Consider the following 16009-nt stretch of genomic DNA (forward strand, 5'->3'; position numbering starts at 1 on the left):
TCTGGGAGACAAGCATTCCAGGCAGAGAGAATAGCAAGGGCAGAGAGAAAGGAGTGTGTTTGGTGTTTCTGAGGAACAAGTAGTGAGGTTGGCTGGAGTTAACAAGAGCAAAAGAGATAGGAGGTAGATGAGGTAGGTGGTATAGCAACTTAGAGACTACTGTAAGGATTTTTGTTTTTTTCCTGTGTGAGATGGGAAGCCATTGGAGAGTTCTGAACAGAGAAGGAACACGAACTGATTCACATTTACTGAATGCATATTTAATTGAGCATCTACTATGTAACATATTCTGTATTAGGCGCTGGGCATGCTCTGGTGAAAAAGACAGGCATAATCAATGGAATTTACACTGCCTGAGGAAAAAAAACAGACAATAAATCAATAAACAAACACGATCATCTCTGATCCTAAGAAGCCCTAAGAAGAAAAGAAAGCAATGAGACAGAGTCTAAGCATAGATCTGTTTGTAAGCAAAAACCTTTTTGAGGTGGAAGCATTTGAAATAAGCACTAAAGAATGAGGAGGAATTACTTTATGAAGAGCTGGGGAAGGTCATTCCAAGCAGAGGAAGTAGTAAGTGCAAAGGCCATGAGGCAGGAAGAGCTTTATATAATAAGGAACATAAAGGAGGGCCAGTACGGCTGGAGTAAGTCAGGGAGTGCAAGGAGGCAGGCAGGAACTAGATCATACAACACCCTGTATTTTAGGAATAGCTGGAAATCATTGCATCAAGAGTGACAGGAGTTTCAAGATGATAACTCTGGCTTACATGCAGAGGGACTAAAGTGCACATTCATGCACAAATGTTCTCCGAAGGAATAAACAGAATTGTTAACACTGGCTATCTCTGCAAGACAACAACTCAATTAAGTTGATTTAAGAAAAGCTATGGACCTTCCGCAGAAAACTCCAGAAGACTACACTGTGCAAAATTCTGCCTACAGCTTTCCAGATGTTCAGAGACTCCAATGGCACCTGGGTTCAACAGCCTTAGGTTAGCAGTTCTTCCTACAGGAAGAAAACATTAAGGAAGATCTTCAGGCCCGAGACAGATTATGAGTAAGAGGGAGTCATTTGAAACTCTTCTTTAGTCTGCAGCCAAAACTAGAGGTGGAGGAATGTAGAAGGAAAACAATGTGATGACAGAATCACAGGGAGGTCAGTGAGGGCTAGCAGTGACTCATTTTCATTGACTAAAGAGAGAAAAGAGGAAGTAGCACAGTTTGAGGGACCAAACTTCCTTCAGTAAGGAGGTGGAAAATTGGGATGTATTTCCAACATGAGAAATAAGAAAGTTAGTGGGATGCCATCCTTTTAATAAGCATGACTGTTAGAATATTTATATCAAGGGCAAATTCTCTAAGGAAAATTAGCATTAGGACCTAGTATTCCTACCTCACCAACTTCTCTTCCAATTCCTGGGCCTTCTTTAAAGATCTTATTTATTTGACAGAAAGAAAGAGAATGCAAGTAAGGGGAACAGCAGGCAGAGGGAGAGGGAGAAGCAGACTCCCCACTGAACAGGAGCCTGATGTGGCCCTCAATCCCAGGAGCCTGAGATCATGACCTGAGCCGAAGGCAGGTGCTTAACTGACTGAACCCCCCAGGTGCCCCTTCCTGGGCCCTTCTTACACACTTGGAGAAATGATGGCTGGAGAACAGGAGAGGCTCTAGTGCCCAGAAGACCCACTAGGAGAGAGGAAAGATTCACAGATGAAGAAAGGAATGGGGGCAGCCCTGGTGGCTCAGCGGTTTAGTGCTGCCTTCAGCTCAGGGTGTGATCCTGGGGACCCAGGATCAAGTCCCATGTCAGGATCCCTGCATGGAGCCTGCTTCTCTCTCTGCCTCTCTCTCTCTCTCTGTGTTTCTCATGAATAAATAAATTAAATAATTAAAAAAAAAGAAAGAAAGAAAGAAAGAAAGGACTGGATCCAGGAAGGAGGATCTTAGTTTTGAGGAACTCTTTTCAGGAGGTATGGGAAGTATTCTGAAGAACTGAGAAGTGAGAGAGAGGAAAGAGACAAATGAGAGGATTAAAAAGAAGAGCCTCAGAACCTTTCTCTGTGAGATGCTGGGAGGTCTTTAAATTGAATTCCTTCCATTTGCTGTTGGACTTTATTACTTCAAATACAAAACTGCACAGAGTCTAGGCCACTGTGGACCCTCAGACATTTTTAGGTCACATTTATTTATTCATTCATTCAAGGATATTTACTATATTGTTATGATCCAGCTCTTGTGTTAAGCAACAGGGATGCAAGACTAATAAACATAGTACCTGACCTCAAACTGCTCAAATTTTAGAGGGGCAGATATGTGAATGATGCTAAGTGCTATGATATTACATGGGGGCATAACTGAGTTACCAGTTTGGGGAATCATAAATAGGAGGGGAAAAAATAGGAGGGGAAATAGGCAGTAATAGGATGGCTTTGGATCCTTCTCACTCTGTGACTGAAGGGCTGCTTACCTTCAAGCTGAGATGTCTGGATAAGCACTTTAGAACTTGAGCCATGCTGGCTGTGGCCCGTTCCCGCTCATGATCTTTGGTTGATTGTAACCAGGGGTCCATTTGCTGTGGAAAAAAATGGGGGGGGGGGACCTAAATGGCTTACCAGGAAGATTTTGGATAACACCTTTATTCTGCTTTGAAGATAATATGGAGACAAAAGGTCTACAGGTCACTACTATATCTGAAAATGTCCTCCTAAATGATATGCCAGTTTGGGTTGGAAATGCAAGTGGTAGGAAGGCAAACAAGGTATAAGATTTGCGGTCAGGTGGGCTGGCTTCTACAGAAGCTTATTTTCTGCACTTATTTTCCCTTTACCCCACTTTCTTCAATTATTTATTCCATTCTCCTGTATGTTTTCAGCCTTCTGAAATCTGCTTTGGAAGGAAAGAAAATCAATGATGTGCTATTAAAGAATTCTGAGGATGGAGAAGTTGCATCTGCCTGTAATAGGGAAGGATTCCTGGAGAAGGTAACATTCATGAGTAGAAGCTTTACAAAAAAGGTGACATTTCATGGCCCTATGTGGCAAAAAAACAAACAAAACCCAGGTGGCATTTTAGGCAGAAGAAACAGCTTGAATTAAGCTACCAATACAGAAAAGTACAAGGCACAACTGGATAAAGGAGAGAAATCAATCTGGCTGGAGTGTTGATGTACAAATAGAAGAGGAATGAGAAATGTTAAGGGCAGTTGTGGCAAAGATAAATGTTCATTTACACTTAGGCACAGATGATTAATAATAATTTAAAGGGTTATTCCTTTCTGGGATATCTGCACCTTTAAAAGGGGCAAGAGAGCAAGACACTTGAACTGCAGCGAATGCGCTCCAATGACCAAATCCCTAATGACAGAATGGCAGGTGTCGAAGTGGGTACAGGTGGGGATCGAGGGTTGTTAATGACCCTTGAATCCTGCCTGATAGACACTTGCCTATTTACTCACTCATGAGGCTGACTCTGTTCTCTGGTTGAAACCTTTTTATGGCAGTAAGCAATAGGAATTTAAGGAATAATTCTAGGAACCATTAAGCCACTTACTGAAGGCCATTTATTCAATACTCACCATAATTATAATCTCAATTTCAAAGTGAAGAAATGAGACTCTGAAAGGTCACATTCTTTGCTGAATTTATAACCCATGAATGTCACAGAGTCAGCCTTTGAAGCCAAGTCTGGCTCAAAACCTGATAGTTGATAATCTTAACTGCTATGCTCTTTTTTTTTTTTTAAAGATATATTTATTTTAAAGTGAGAGCAAGCGAGTGCACACAGTAGGGGAGGGACAGAGGGAGAGATTCTCAAGCAGACTTCCCACTAAACGTGGTGCCCAACACAGGGCTCGTTCTCATGATCCAGAGGTCATGACCTGAGCTGAAATCAAGAGTCAGATGCTTAACAGACTGTGCCACCCAGGTGCCCCTATGCTATCTCTTAAAACTTAATTCTTCTACACTTCTTCTTCCACTCTCACCAATTAATAGAAATAATTTCCCCTTCTCTCTGATATCCTATTTACCTTAAAAATGGTGTCAAGATTTTCCAAATGTGGGTCTTTTACTACCAAACTCTGGAGCATCTCAGAGAATGCTTGAAACGTCTGCCTGTAGAGACACTTGAAAAGGCACAGGATTAGTGATGCCCCCCCACCATAAAGTTCCCAACACTGTATGCATTTTTTTTTTTTGCTTCTACACAGTTTATTTTTTCTTATTTCCAAGTTTTTATTTAAATTCCTGTTAGTTAACAGAGTGTAATATTAGTCTCAGGTGGGGATGCCTGGGTGGCTCAGCAGTTGAGTGCTTGCCTTAGGCCCAGAGCGTGATCCCAGAGTCCGGGGATTGAGTCCCACATTGGGCTCCCTGCATGGAGTCTGCTTCTTTCTGCCTGTGTTTCTGACTCTCTCCCTCTCTGTGTCTCTCATAAATAAATAAATAAAATCTTTAAAAAATATATTAGTCTCAGGTGTAGAATTTAGTGATTCATCACTTACGTACAATACCTGGTGTTTCTCACAAGTGCCCTCCTTAATACCCATCATCCATTTAACCCATCCTGTGACCCACTTCCCCTCAGGTAACCATCAGTTTGTTCCCTATAGTTAAGCATCTGTTTCTTGGTTTTCCTCTCTCGCCCCACCATTTTCATTTGTTTTATTTCTTAAATTTCACATCTGAGTGAAATAATCTCGGATTTATTTCACTTTGCATAATCTAGCTCCATCCCCATCTTTGCAAGTGGCAACATTGTATTCTTTTTTATGACTGAGTAATATTCCATTGTCCTGGGATCAAGCCCTGTCACTGGCTCTCTGCTCAGTGGAGAGTCGGCTTCTCTCTATCCCCCTCTGCCTGCTGCTCCACCTGCTTGTGCTCTCTCTCTCTTTCTCTCTCTGCCAAATAAATAAATAAATAATCTTTAAAAAATAAAAATAAGGGCAGCCCTGGTGGCTCAGTGGTTTAGCGCCACCTTCAGCCCAGTGCCTGATCCTGGAGATTGAGATTGAGTCCCACGTCGGGCTCCCTGCATGGAGCCTGCTTCTCCCTCTGCCTGTGTCTCTGCCTCTCTGTCTCTCTCTTTGTCTATCATGAATAAATAAATAAAATTTAAAAATAAATAAATAAAAATAAAAAATAAAAAAAAATACAGAGAGAGAGGGGTGCCTGGGTGGGCATCCAACTCTTGGTTTCAGCTGAGGTCATGATCTCATGGTAGTGAAATCGAGACTCACTGGCTCTCTCCCTAAAACAAATTAATTAATTTAAAAAAAGAAAAGAAAAAATAAAGAGGAGGATAAAAGCTATTTAATTTAACTGCTTATTTTATTCACCAGAGTTGGCTGAAATTATTTTTGGCTAGTTCCAAAAAATCAAATGCACTCTTCAAAAGGGCCATGAACAGCTGACCCTGTGGATGACAGGAAGTTATTATTATTTTTTAAAGATTTATTTATTTATTCATTCAGAGAGAGCAAAGAGAGAGGCAGAGACACAGGCAGAGGGAGAAGCAGGGTCCATGCAGGAAGCCTGATGTGGGATTCGATCCTGGGTCTCCAGGATCACACCCTGGGCTGCAGGCGGTGCTAAACCGCTGCGCCACCGGGCTGCCCGACAGGAAGTTATTAAACCAAAGCAGGAGTTACCTCTGTGTTGTAGGACCCACTTGGCATGATTTCCTGCAGCTGGATAAGAGTCTCTACAGAGGGCAGAGTGATTATACTTTTTGTGATAAGACTGAACAAATCAGCTCGATCTTCAGAGCCAAATAGCAAATGGATATCTTGGTAACTAAAAAAAGACAGTTTGGGAATAGTAAGCTGGGAAGAGTTTGATTTGACATTGGTAAGCAGGGATCAAAGTTACCCAAGAGGAAAGCGTGGTCTAACTGGTATATAATTCTGATGGAAGAGACAAAGGGCATGCTTGTTAGCCTTTTTAGACAAATCTCACAAAAGGCTGGAGGAAGAGTTTCAGGGCTCAAAGCCTCTATCCTTCTCCCCTGTTCCTTTCCCGCCTTCCCCAGAGGTTACCGCAGTGACATCCAGGGTTTCCTCCAGTTCGACCATGGAGGAAAGCCTGCTACCGTCTAATACAGTAAACCATGATTTTCCAAAGGATATTCTACTGAGCGTTTGTTAATTTGGGAAATGGTGGGTTGAACTATGTTAAAAAAGTTTTTAACTACAGGATTTCTTGGGACCTTTAGTAAGTTAGTGTGCAATACAAAGCTCCAAGAAAGATAAACAGCAGGGAGCCCTTCCCAATTTTTTGGACTGTGGAACTCTACTGTCATGAAGCATACATGAGAGTAACTTTCCACTGAATATATTTTGAACAAAACTTAACTCCAAAGAGGTTCCAATAAGGTCTTTCAGATGTGGATGGCAGTGTATATGAAATCAAACTTCTTACACATAAACATGGATTTGGCTTCCCCTTCTAACTATATAAATAATTTGCAAAAGTTAAAAATATGGAACATGTCAGTTGGCTCTGGTATTGGCCCTGAATGAGAAACCAGGACATGTGTAGGGGGCAGGGAGCATGTGGGCATCACCTGAGGTTAGCAATGGTGATAAAAACCTCTTGGCGCACAGAGCTGAAGAGAGAATGCAGAGGCTCCTCTTCTATCAGCATCTGCAATGAAAGGGCAAAAAGTTTAAAAGAGTCAAGAATGTGCCAAGTCCTTGGACCAGATGATCAGAGAGGTAGGGGGCCTGCAAGAACCACTGTAGGGACTTGATCAGATCCTGCTCCTTGGCTTCCCAGGACCAGCAGCAGGACAGTGGCCGGGCTAGGAGTTTATTCTCTGGACCAGAGTCTGAGGCCACTTCTGCCTCTTACTAGCTGTTTGAATGGACACAAGTTATTTACCTATTTGCCCTCCCTGTACTTCAGTTTCCTCATCTGTAAAATGAGGTAACAGTACTATTTGCCATCATAGGGTAGTTGTGAATACTAATGAGCTAATTTCATGATTCCTTGTAGTCCTGTTAATGTCTGTTACTCCTTATTTTTATTACCTGGGATTATTTTCAATTTAGGCATCCTAACTCTTCCCTCGACTAAGCAGTAATGTCTACTGCAGTGCCTAATATTATGCTACTTGTCCTAGGAAAGAAATAGCTGTCTAAATTCCAAAGTGGCAGAGGGAAAACTGCCTTGCTTTGCTGAGAAAATCTGCAGAGTGACAGAGAGGAAAAATCAGAGGCTTTGGAGCTAGACAGCACCTGGGGTGGGGCACTGGCTCTGCCACTCACTCTCTGTGTGACCCTGAATATATTATTTTACTTCCCTGTGCCTGAGTTCCCTGATCTGTATGGGGGGAAAAGAGATAAATCTCAGGGAGTTGATACAAATAGCAAACGTTAATGGTTGTAGTGGAAGCCCTACTGGATTGTCTACCCAGTCTCTCTGGAAAATGCCTGTGGGTCACAGGAATGAGCACTTCACAGCCATGTTTCTGTTAAGTCATTCTGTCCCATTAACCACAGCTTATCCAGACAGGAGTAGGCATCAAGGCCAAAAGATTTTTTTCTCAGCACTCTGGAATAGAGACCAAGAGCTTCAATCTCAGTCTGGCTGGCCTACTAAAAACAGAAAATTTAAAATTTGGGAGCACTGTGCCCTGTGGACAAGGTAATAGAGCTAATTTTGGGAAGAGAGGTGAAGGAGAGAGAGAAAAATGAAAATGTATACAAAGGAGCAAAAATGAGAGATGGAGATAAAGTTCTGAGTATGTGAAAGCTTTTTTTGTTTTTTTAATGTTTTTTTCTGGTTTCATTTTTTTCTTGGAGCATGTGGCTCTTCCTGCACAAGATTCTGGGAACACTCACTCATCCTAACAACAAATCTCCCCTTTTGTGTTTTAGCTGCCTCTAGTGAATTTCTGTTACCTGCCACCAAAAAGACTCATCAGGAACTTACTGTCCAGGAGGCAGTGCTCAGTAAACAGTATGGTGTTCTCTTTCTTGCCCCTTCCAACTTTTCTCTTTCCCTTCTCACGTTCCAACCCTTTAGATCTTGCTGGTAGCCTGATGTTTTTTCTTATTTCCTCAAAGAGCTCACTTAATCTTATGGCTTTTTAGTCTGGAAGGGAGAAAGCATAACATTCTGCCTTCAGTCTCCCAGGGCTACTCACTCAAATCTAGTTATCTCATGAACATTATCACTAAGAGCATAGCTATAACCTCATTTGCTGTTAAATGTGAGTTCATTCCCTTCCCCTTCCAAAGGACATACCTTCCCAACCTTCCTGCCAATAGTGCTCTTTCCCAGGCCTCATGAAAGAGAGGACTTATGATTTCTTTTTCTCCTTTATTCATTTCCTACATCCAGTCAATCATGATGATAGCTACTGCCTGCTCTGTGCGGTTTCTGACTCTCCATCCCTACAGCAACAGGCCTCACATGTGGATGAAAGCAGTGCCTCCTAGCTAAGCCACCAGGCCAGGCCTGCAATCCCCTTTTTCAATCAATTGGGTATGAAAGACTTATTATTTGTTCACAAGTATGCTAATAACTCTGGGGAATTTAGAAGTGAGAGGCTATTTTTTGTTTGTAAAGTATTTGTGCGGTAGGAACCTCTTGGGATGACTATCCAGAACACAGCAATTATCCCTCCTCTGGGAATGGCCTTGGATATACAGAGAGGGATGCCCAGAAGTCATGTCCTTACTATCTGATGCTGCCCTCAAACATGCCCAATTGATGAAAGAGTGGGGAACAGACCCAGTCTGGGCCAATCAGATTCTTTCTTCCAGAACCTGGAATTTCTGAGTGACGGACACAGATGGGGAGCTGTTAGAGGTTTGAGTCAGCATGATAGGAGAGCTACCCTTGCTTTCGAAACCCCAGGAGTTGTCCTAGAACATACTCTTCTGGAGGCTTGATTGTTAAACCTCTTCCTTAGATTCTTTTTTTTTTTTCTTGAAGATTTTATTTATTTATTCATGAGAGACACACACACAGAGAGAGAGAGAGAGAGAGAGAGAGAGAGAGAGGCAGAGACACAGGCAGAGGGAGAAGCAGGCTCCATGCAGGGACCCTGACATGGGACTCGATCCCGCGTCTCCAGAGATCACGCCCTGGGCTGAAGGCAGGCGCTAAACCGCTGAGGCACTGGGGCTGCCCTCTTCTTAGATTCTAAGGGAGATATTCCCCCTGCCCTTTTTTAAAGCTTAGGTAAGCCAGAGTTGATTTTTTTGTTTTCTCCAAGAATAATCTTAACCAATATTAACAAAAAGACATTTTGTCTCAAAGGCCTTAATGAAAGCCAGACATAGATTACTATCTCCATTTTCCAGGTGGACTTAGAGGTTTAGAAAAGCTAAGTGATTTGTCTAAGATCACACAGGTCGGGCTTGACTGCACTGGAACTAGAAATTGTGTCTTCTAATTACTAAAATAGCTCCCTTTCTTCTTCATCGTTCTGCTTCAGGGAGCTCAAACTCTCAACACCACAACTGGACAGTCTTTTCATGTTAGTTCAGTCTACTGTGAACTGTCCATCCTTTGAAATCCTTCAGCATTTATTATCTACACCACTGAAGAATCTTTTGGAAACATCATTCTTATCCATTGCCTGCCTCGCTGCATAAATAACCCAGTGCCTGTTCCATGCTAAGTGTACCTTTATTTACCAAACAACAACATAGTAGTAGGATTTTGTGGAGGACCCCACGTACAGAATTAGGGTGGGCCCCCAAGCTGGCAGAGGAGAATTAACAGGTACTAAAGCACATGTCTGACTCTGTTAGAATTCTAGTATAGCAGATTTTAAGGCCCCTGTCTGCTGTTGGACCCCAAAAGCCTCTAAAAAGCACCTCCACTGTCATTCTGCCTTGACCTGGCCACGTAGTAATCTGCCAATCAGCCCTACCCACTTGTCCCTTCTATCTTCCCTATCCCTCACATCTTTCGAGGCTTAGATCAGGAGATCTATCTGTATTAATTTCATGCTAATCTTGTCATCTTTACTCTGTATCCTAGTTGCCGTTGCATTTTTTTCTTATTAAAGTTCTCAATGGAATTTTTACAGCTTTTTTGACTTTGAGGTAAAAGACACAAGATAAACCGCACATATTTTAAAGTGTATGGTATGATGATTTTTGACTTATGTATATGTCCATGAAACACCATCACCACAACCAAGATAATGAACATACTCCCAAAAGTTTTTTTGTGCGAACTTTGTAATTTCTCACCCCTGTTCCTCCCCATTCTACCCCTATTTTCAGGTAACTACTGATCTGATGTCACTTTAGATAAGTTTGCATTTTCCAGAATTTTATATAAATAGAATCATATGACATATATCTTTGTCTGGTTTCTTTCACACAGCATTGAGATTCAAGTTGTAGCATGTGTCAATAGTTCATCCCTTTTTCTTTATTTTTTTAACTCTTTTTTAAAAAGATTTTATTTATTTGAGAGAGAGATCACAAGCAGGGGGAAGGGCAGAGAGAGAAGCAGACTCCCCGCTGAGCAGGGAGTCCAATGTGGACAAATCCCAGGATCCTGGGACCATGACCTGAGTTCAGGGCAGATGCTTAACCAACTGAGCCACCCAGGTGCCCGATTCCTTTTTTTTTTTTTTTTTTTTTAAAGATTATACTTATTTGACAGAGTGAGAATATGAGCCTATGAGCCAGCGGTGGGGTGGGGGCAAGGGGAGAAGCAGAGGGAGAGGGTAAAGTAGGCTATTTGCTGAGCAGGAAGCCTGATACAAGGATGCTGGGACTGTGACCTGAGCTGAAGGCAGATGCTAAACTGACAGCCACCCAAGAGTCCCTAGTTCATTCCTTTTTGTTTTTTTTAAGAGAGAGGGAGTGTGTGCACGTGTGCACATGCACACATAAGCAAGGAGGGGGATGCAGAGGGAGAGGGAGAGGGAGAGGGAGAGAATCTTAAGCAGGCTCCATGCTCAGTGCAGAGCCTCATGTAGGGGCTCGATCTCATGACTCTGAGATCATGACGTGAGCTAAAATCAGGAGTCAGACACTTAATTGACTGAGCCACCCAGGTGTCCTTGTTCATTCCTTTTCATTGCTGGGTAGTATTCTGTTGTAAGGAGATACAATTTGTTTATCCATTCAGCTGTTGATGGACATCTAGGTTGTTTCCAGTGTTTAGCTATTATATGGAGTTTCTATAGACATTTGTATACATGTTTTATTTGACATATGCTTCATTTTACCTATGAATAGAATTGCTGGATCATATGGAAAGTGTTTAATGAACGTTCTAGTGGGTGTATAGTTGAATCTCATTGTGGTTTTAATTTGCATTCCCTAATCACTATCATGGAGCATCTTTCATACTCTTATTTATAAATCTTCTTTGGTGGAGTGTCATAACAGATCTTTTCCCCTTCCTTTCCATATTCTGTTCATAGCTTTTTTGGTTCTTTAAATTTGGATACTAAGGAGGCATGTGTTGGCATAGGTCATGAGAAGACAGGCAAATGCCTTATAATTCTTCTTTCCTTATAATTGCCCTGCTTTCCCCTCCTTGTAGGTTACTCAGAAGAAGTGCCTCTTCTCTTGGTTGTTGGGAGCTATACTCTCTATACGTGGGCTCACGGGGATTTTGTAGACTTGTCCAGTGATGTAACGATCTGTGCAATTCTCTGATGGACACCAACTACCTTTAACTCTTCTAGGCTGTAACTCTTGCTAGCTCCAGTTTTGGTTGCTACCAGACAGTGGGTATTTTACTCCTGGCTGGACAGATTTAAATGCAGAGTATGGGTAAATTCAGTGTACATTTGGTGTTTGGGACTTGTATTTGTGGATCCTCTGAGCTGGCTGGTTGAACCAGGTGGCAACCCACTGCTGCCAATTATTGTGGAAGTGAGATTTTGGAGTCACAACATTTGGTTGGGTCCTATGGCTGCCTATATCCCTCTTTCCATGGAGTGTAGCCAAGTAGAGAGTTGTATTTGTCCTTAAATCTGCACATCATCCTGTTCTTCTTGATATATTATTTGGATCAGTTCTCAACCTATTTATGAGGTAGGGTCACTTCCAAATGGATTATAAACTCTTGAGAGGGCAAGCATTAACACTTCCATGAAATTTGTATTCTTTATTGAAGCCCCACAGTGTTCTAGATAGAGAAGATCCTTAATAATTGCCTATTGCTTAACAAATCTGTTAGCTGGTTAGCCTTCAATTCTGAAAACTAATCATCAGTCTAATCAGTCTTATGGACCTGTGGGCTGAAAAAAACTGTTCATTTTCTTGGAGTGTCTAAGAAATCTTAGATTCAGGATTTTAGAGCTTCAGAGAGACTGAAGGGGATATTTTACAGATGAGAAAATGAAAGCATCAAAAAATTAAACACTGCTTAAATGTATCACATCCTTTTTAAAGCCCTTCTGGATCTTTTGACATGGAATCAACTTCTCACTCACTCCTCTGTACTTTCACTACAGCTGTTTAAACTTGTCATAGTCTCTGTGACCCTTGACTACATCTTGCCTGGCTTCAGGAACAGGGATCCTGTCTTATCTTTGTAGGCCCAATTCCCAGACACTGCCTGGAACAGTCAGGCACTTAATAAGACAATGAATGAATGAGATAATGGCAGAGTGGGGCTGGAGTTAAGTACAAACATAACAATAAAAAGAATATAAACAGGTGGCTCAGCAGTTAGGTGTCTGCCTTTGGCTCAGTGTGTGATCCTGGAGTCCTGGGATCGAGTCCCACATCAGGCTCCCTGCGTGGAACCTGCTTCTCCCTCTGCCTGTGTCTCTGCCTCTCTCTCTCTCCCTCTCTCTCTCTCTGTGTCTCTCATGAATAAATAAAATCTTAAAAAAAAAACAGAATATAACCATGTTCCTTTATGTAAAATATGTGTCAGGTATCATGCTCCATGGCTTACGTTTATTTCTTATTTCTTTTTATTATTACTTATTGTTATTACATTTATATATTATCTCAATAGCTCTGTGAAGGATACAGATATTCTTATTTTGTAGATGAGGAAGCAGAGGCACTGAGAAGTTACATAGCTTCCCAAAGTCACACAGCTGGAAAGAGGCAGAACTGGCACCTGAATTCAGGCACTGGATTATATAGTTTGCCTCACAACTATGGCTTCATTAATGAGAATGCAGCATTGTTCTTACTGAGAAATTTAAATGCTATTTCTCTTCCTTTCTACTTATCTTTTAGTTTTTTTTCAAAGGTGATTATATTTGTGGAGTACTCCTGCATATTTCTCCTCCATGCACAGATACTGATAGGAGAAGAGGCCAAAGGAACTGACAATATATAGGAAGCCACTAAAACATTTGTTAGTCAAGTCATTGAGTTTGTGTGGTCCTGATCATTTGTGATAAGGTCACAATACTTACATTTAGCACATGCACAATGTCTGTTATGTGGCTGTGAATGAATGATTCTGTGGTTTCATCGTAAGGTAAGGTTTGGCTGAGAGAGGACAAAGATCTTAGGAATGTCAGCTTCTCAAATTCACTCTGAATTTGTGGAAAAATGAAAAAACACAATTATATATTATAATCTCATTTGATAATTTAGAGAGCTTTTAAGAACTTTCCTGTAATATTACAAACATCTGACATCTCATTCAATCTGGTATCAGTTTTTTATTAAAAGGAGTGAATAAATTACAGGGGAATGGAATTCCTCATCTACTTGACCTGCCTGTTTGCAACTTTGTTTTTCCTTTCAGCTAGATTAAATGCTAGGTTACTAACTGCTCCATGATGGCTCTCCCACCTTTAGTCTTTGCTTCCCCCACTACCCATCCTATTTATATACTGCTGTCTGATTAAACTTCCTAAAGATGAGCTTTGATATGGTCATTCTAGGTCTCTTGATATCATTAAAGATTATTTTGAGTCTTTAAGGTTCCCTATTAAAATGCAAGTTCTTGGGATGCCTGGGTGGCTCAGCGGTTGAGTGTCTGCCTTTGGCTCAGGATGTGATCCCAGGGTCCCAGGATGGAGTCCCATATCAGGCTTCCTGCATGGAGCCTGTTTCTCCCTTTGCCTGTGTCTCCGCTTCTCTCTCTCTGTGTCTCTCATGAATAAATAAAATCTTTAAAATAAAATAAAATAAAACAAAATAAAATAAAATGCAAGTTTTTATTTGAAGAATGAAATCTTTTGTATTACTCTTTTTCTGATTATAAAAACAATATCTATTTATCATAGAAACTGAAAAAAACATATGAAGACAATAAAAGACATCAATAATTCCACAATCTTGGGACACCTGGGTGGCTCAGCACTTGAGCGTCTGCATTTGGCCCAGGGCGTGATCCTGGGATCCAGGATCGAGTCCCACATCGGGCTCCCTGCATGGAGCCTGCTTCTCCCTCTGCCTGTGTCTCTGCCTCTCTCTCTGTCTCTCATGAATAAATAAATAAAATCTTTAAAAAATAATAATAATTCCACAATCTCGAGAAAATTTCTTCTCATCTTTCTCCGCCAGCCTGTATCTAGTATAAACAGGTATAAGCTCTCTGGACAGCAAGTAGCAATACATACAGCCAGAAGCTGACTTCATACCCTAATTCTTTCTCTACATTACTATAATAATCCAACATGGAGTTTCCCTGCTCCAGTTTTGACCCCCTCCAATCTATTCCTCCGGCTATCACCAGATTCATCTTTATTTAGTGCAAACTTGATCAGGTAACTCTCTATCAAAATATATTGCAGTTGCACCCATGGAGGTCAAGGCCCTCTCAACGTGACTCCAGCTAACCTCTTTAAATTCATCTCCTGCCTTGCCCTGCAACATTTTGAGCCTTAGACATATTAACTTTTATACTGCCCTTTCTCGGTTCTGGGCCTTTTTACCTTCTGAATTTTCTATACTTATTTTGTTTACTGACTAAACTCTACGCATTCTTTAAGACTAGGAAAATGCATTTTCTCCTGAAGCAGCAACGGGTACCCTTCCTAAGAGTATCCACAAAGCACATGTGTATATTGCTAACATAGTATTTGTGATACTCTGACAAAACTACCTTCTTTTTTCCTGCCTGATGGTGGATTCAGGTCAAGGCAGGGAATGGATTTTCTTTTTTTCAATTCACTGCAGCAATCCCAGCCCTTTATTACTTACAAAGAAATGCTTTATAAAGCCCTGCTGATGTGAAGTGTAAAGAAAAGTCTGAGTCAAAAGTGATAGACTAACATTCTGGCTTTAGGTGTTTTTTGAAAAAAAAAAAAAAAGTATTACCATTATACATAGAGAAAATGTAAGGCTTCATGAATTTCCCCCAAACTATAAACATCTGTGTATATATATCCAAAGGAAATGAAATCTGGATCTCAAAGAGATCTGTGCACTCTCATATTCACTGCAACATTATTCACAATAACCAAGATATGGAAACAACCCAAGTGTCGGTTGACAAAGGACAGACATCTCTGACACTATCATTTAAACATACCAGGCTTCTGTGAGTTCATCAAATAGCTCTGCTCCTTTCTGCCTCAAGGTTGTTAAACATAACATGTCCTATTTCTGGAATAGTTTCTCTAGTTCTAACTTCTCTTAGTTTCTCCTATCCATTCCTCAGATCTGATATCAAGCGTTCCTTCCTCAGAAATGCTTCCCTTGCCCCCAGGCTAAGATAAATTCTTCTGTTACTTGCTTTCACAGAGTAAATGAATGAATGAATGTTTTGCTAAACAAAATATTGTATTAAAGTAGGATAATATAGGGCAGCCCTGGTGGCTCAGCGGGTTTGGCGCTGCCTCCAGCCCGGGGCATGATCCCGGAGACACGGGATCGAGTCCCACATCGAGCTCCCTGCCTGGAGCCTGCTTCTCCCTCTGCCTGTGTCTCTGCCTCTCTCTCTGTGTCTCTACAAATAAATAAATAAAATGTTTAAAGTAGGGTAATATAGATCTATACCTATTCACCTAGAAAACTTTTTTCCTCCTACCATCTCTGATGTTTATTTTTCTATAATTACATGCATTTGTATGTACAGAAGAAAAAGTCTGAAAAAAT

General features: G+C 41.2%; 1 protein-coding gene across 19 annotated transcripts in view; it reads right to left on the minus strand.

The window, feature by feature from the left end:
• Positions 1-16009, minus strand: part of MROH8 (maestro heat like repeat family member 8) — a 58990-nt gene that overhangs the window by 33959 nt on the left and 9022 nt on the right. For 14 of the 19 annotated variants that reach the window (XR_012018552.1, XR_012018553.1, XM_072800946.1 and 11 more), the window contains 5 exons: positions 13372-13494; positions 6568-6647; positions 5654-5798; positions 4031-4126; positions 2471-2575 (listed from right to left, as the gene is read on the minus strand). Coding sequence is in view for 17 of the 19 variants with exons in the window: in XM_072800946.1 (XP_072657047.1) it covers positions 2471-2575; positions 4031-4126; positions 5654-5798; positions 6568-6647; positions 13372-13494 (549 nt within the window). In the remaining 2 variants the exon portion in view is untranslated. The remainder of the gene's footprint in view (positions 1-2470; positions 2576-4030; positions 4127-5653; positions 5799-6567; positions 6648-13371; positions 13495-16009) is intronic. The other 5 variants (XM_072800952.1, XM_072800961.1, XM_072800957.1 and 2 more) reach the window with 4 other exon arrangements.

The sequence above is a fragment of the Canis lupus genome, chromosome 26 (genome assembly GCF_048164855.1).
Source record: "Canis lupus baileyi chromosome 26, mCanLup2.hap1, whole genome shotgun sequence".
Lineage (NCBI taxonomy): Eukaryota > Metazoa > Chordata > Mammalia > Carnivora > Canidae > Canis > Canis lupus.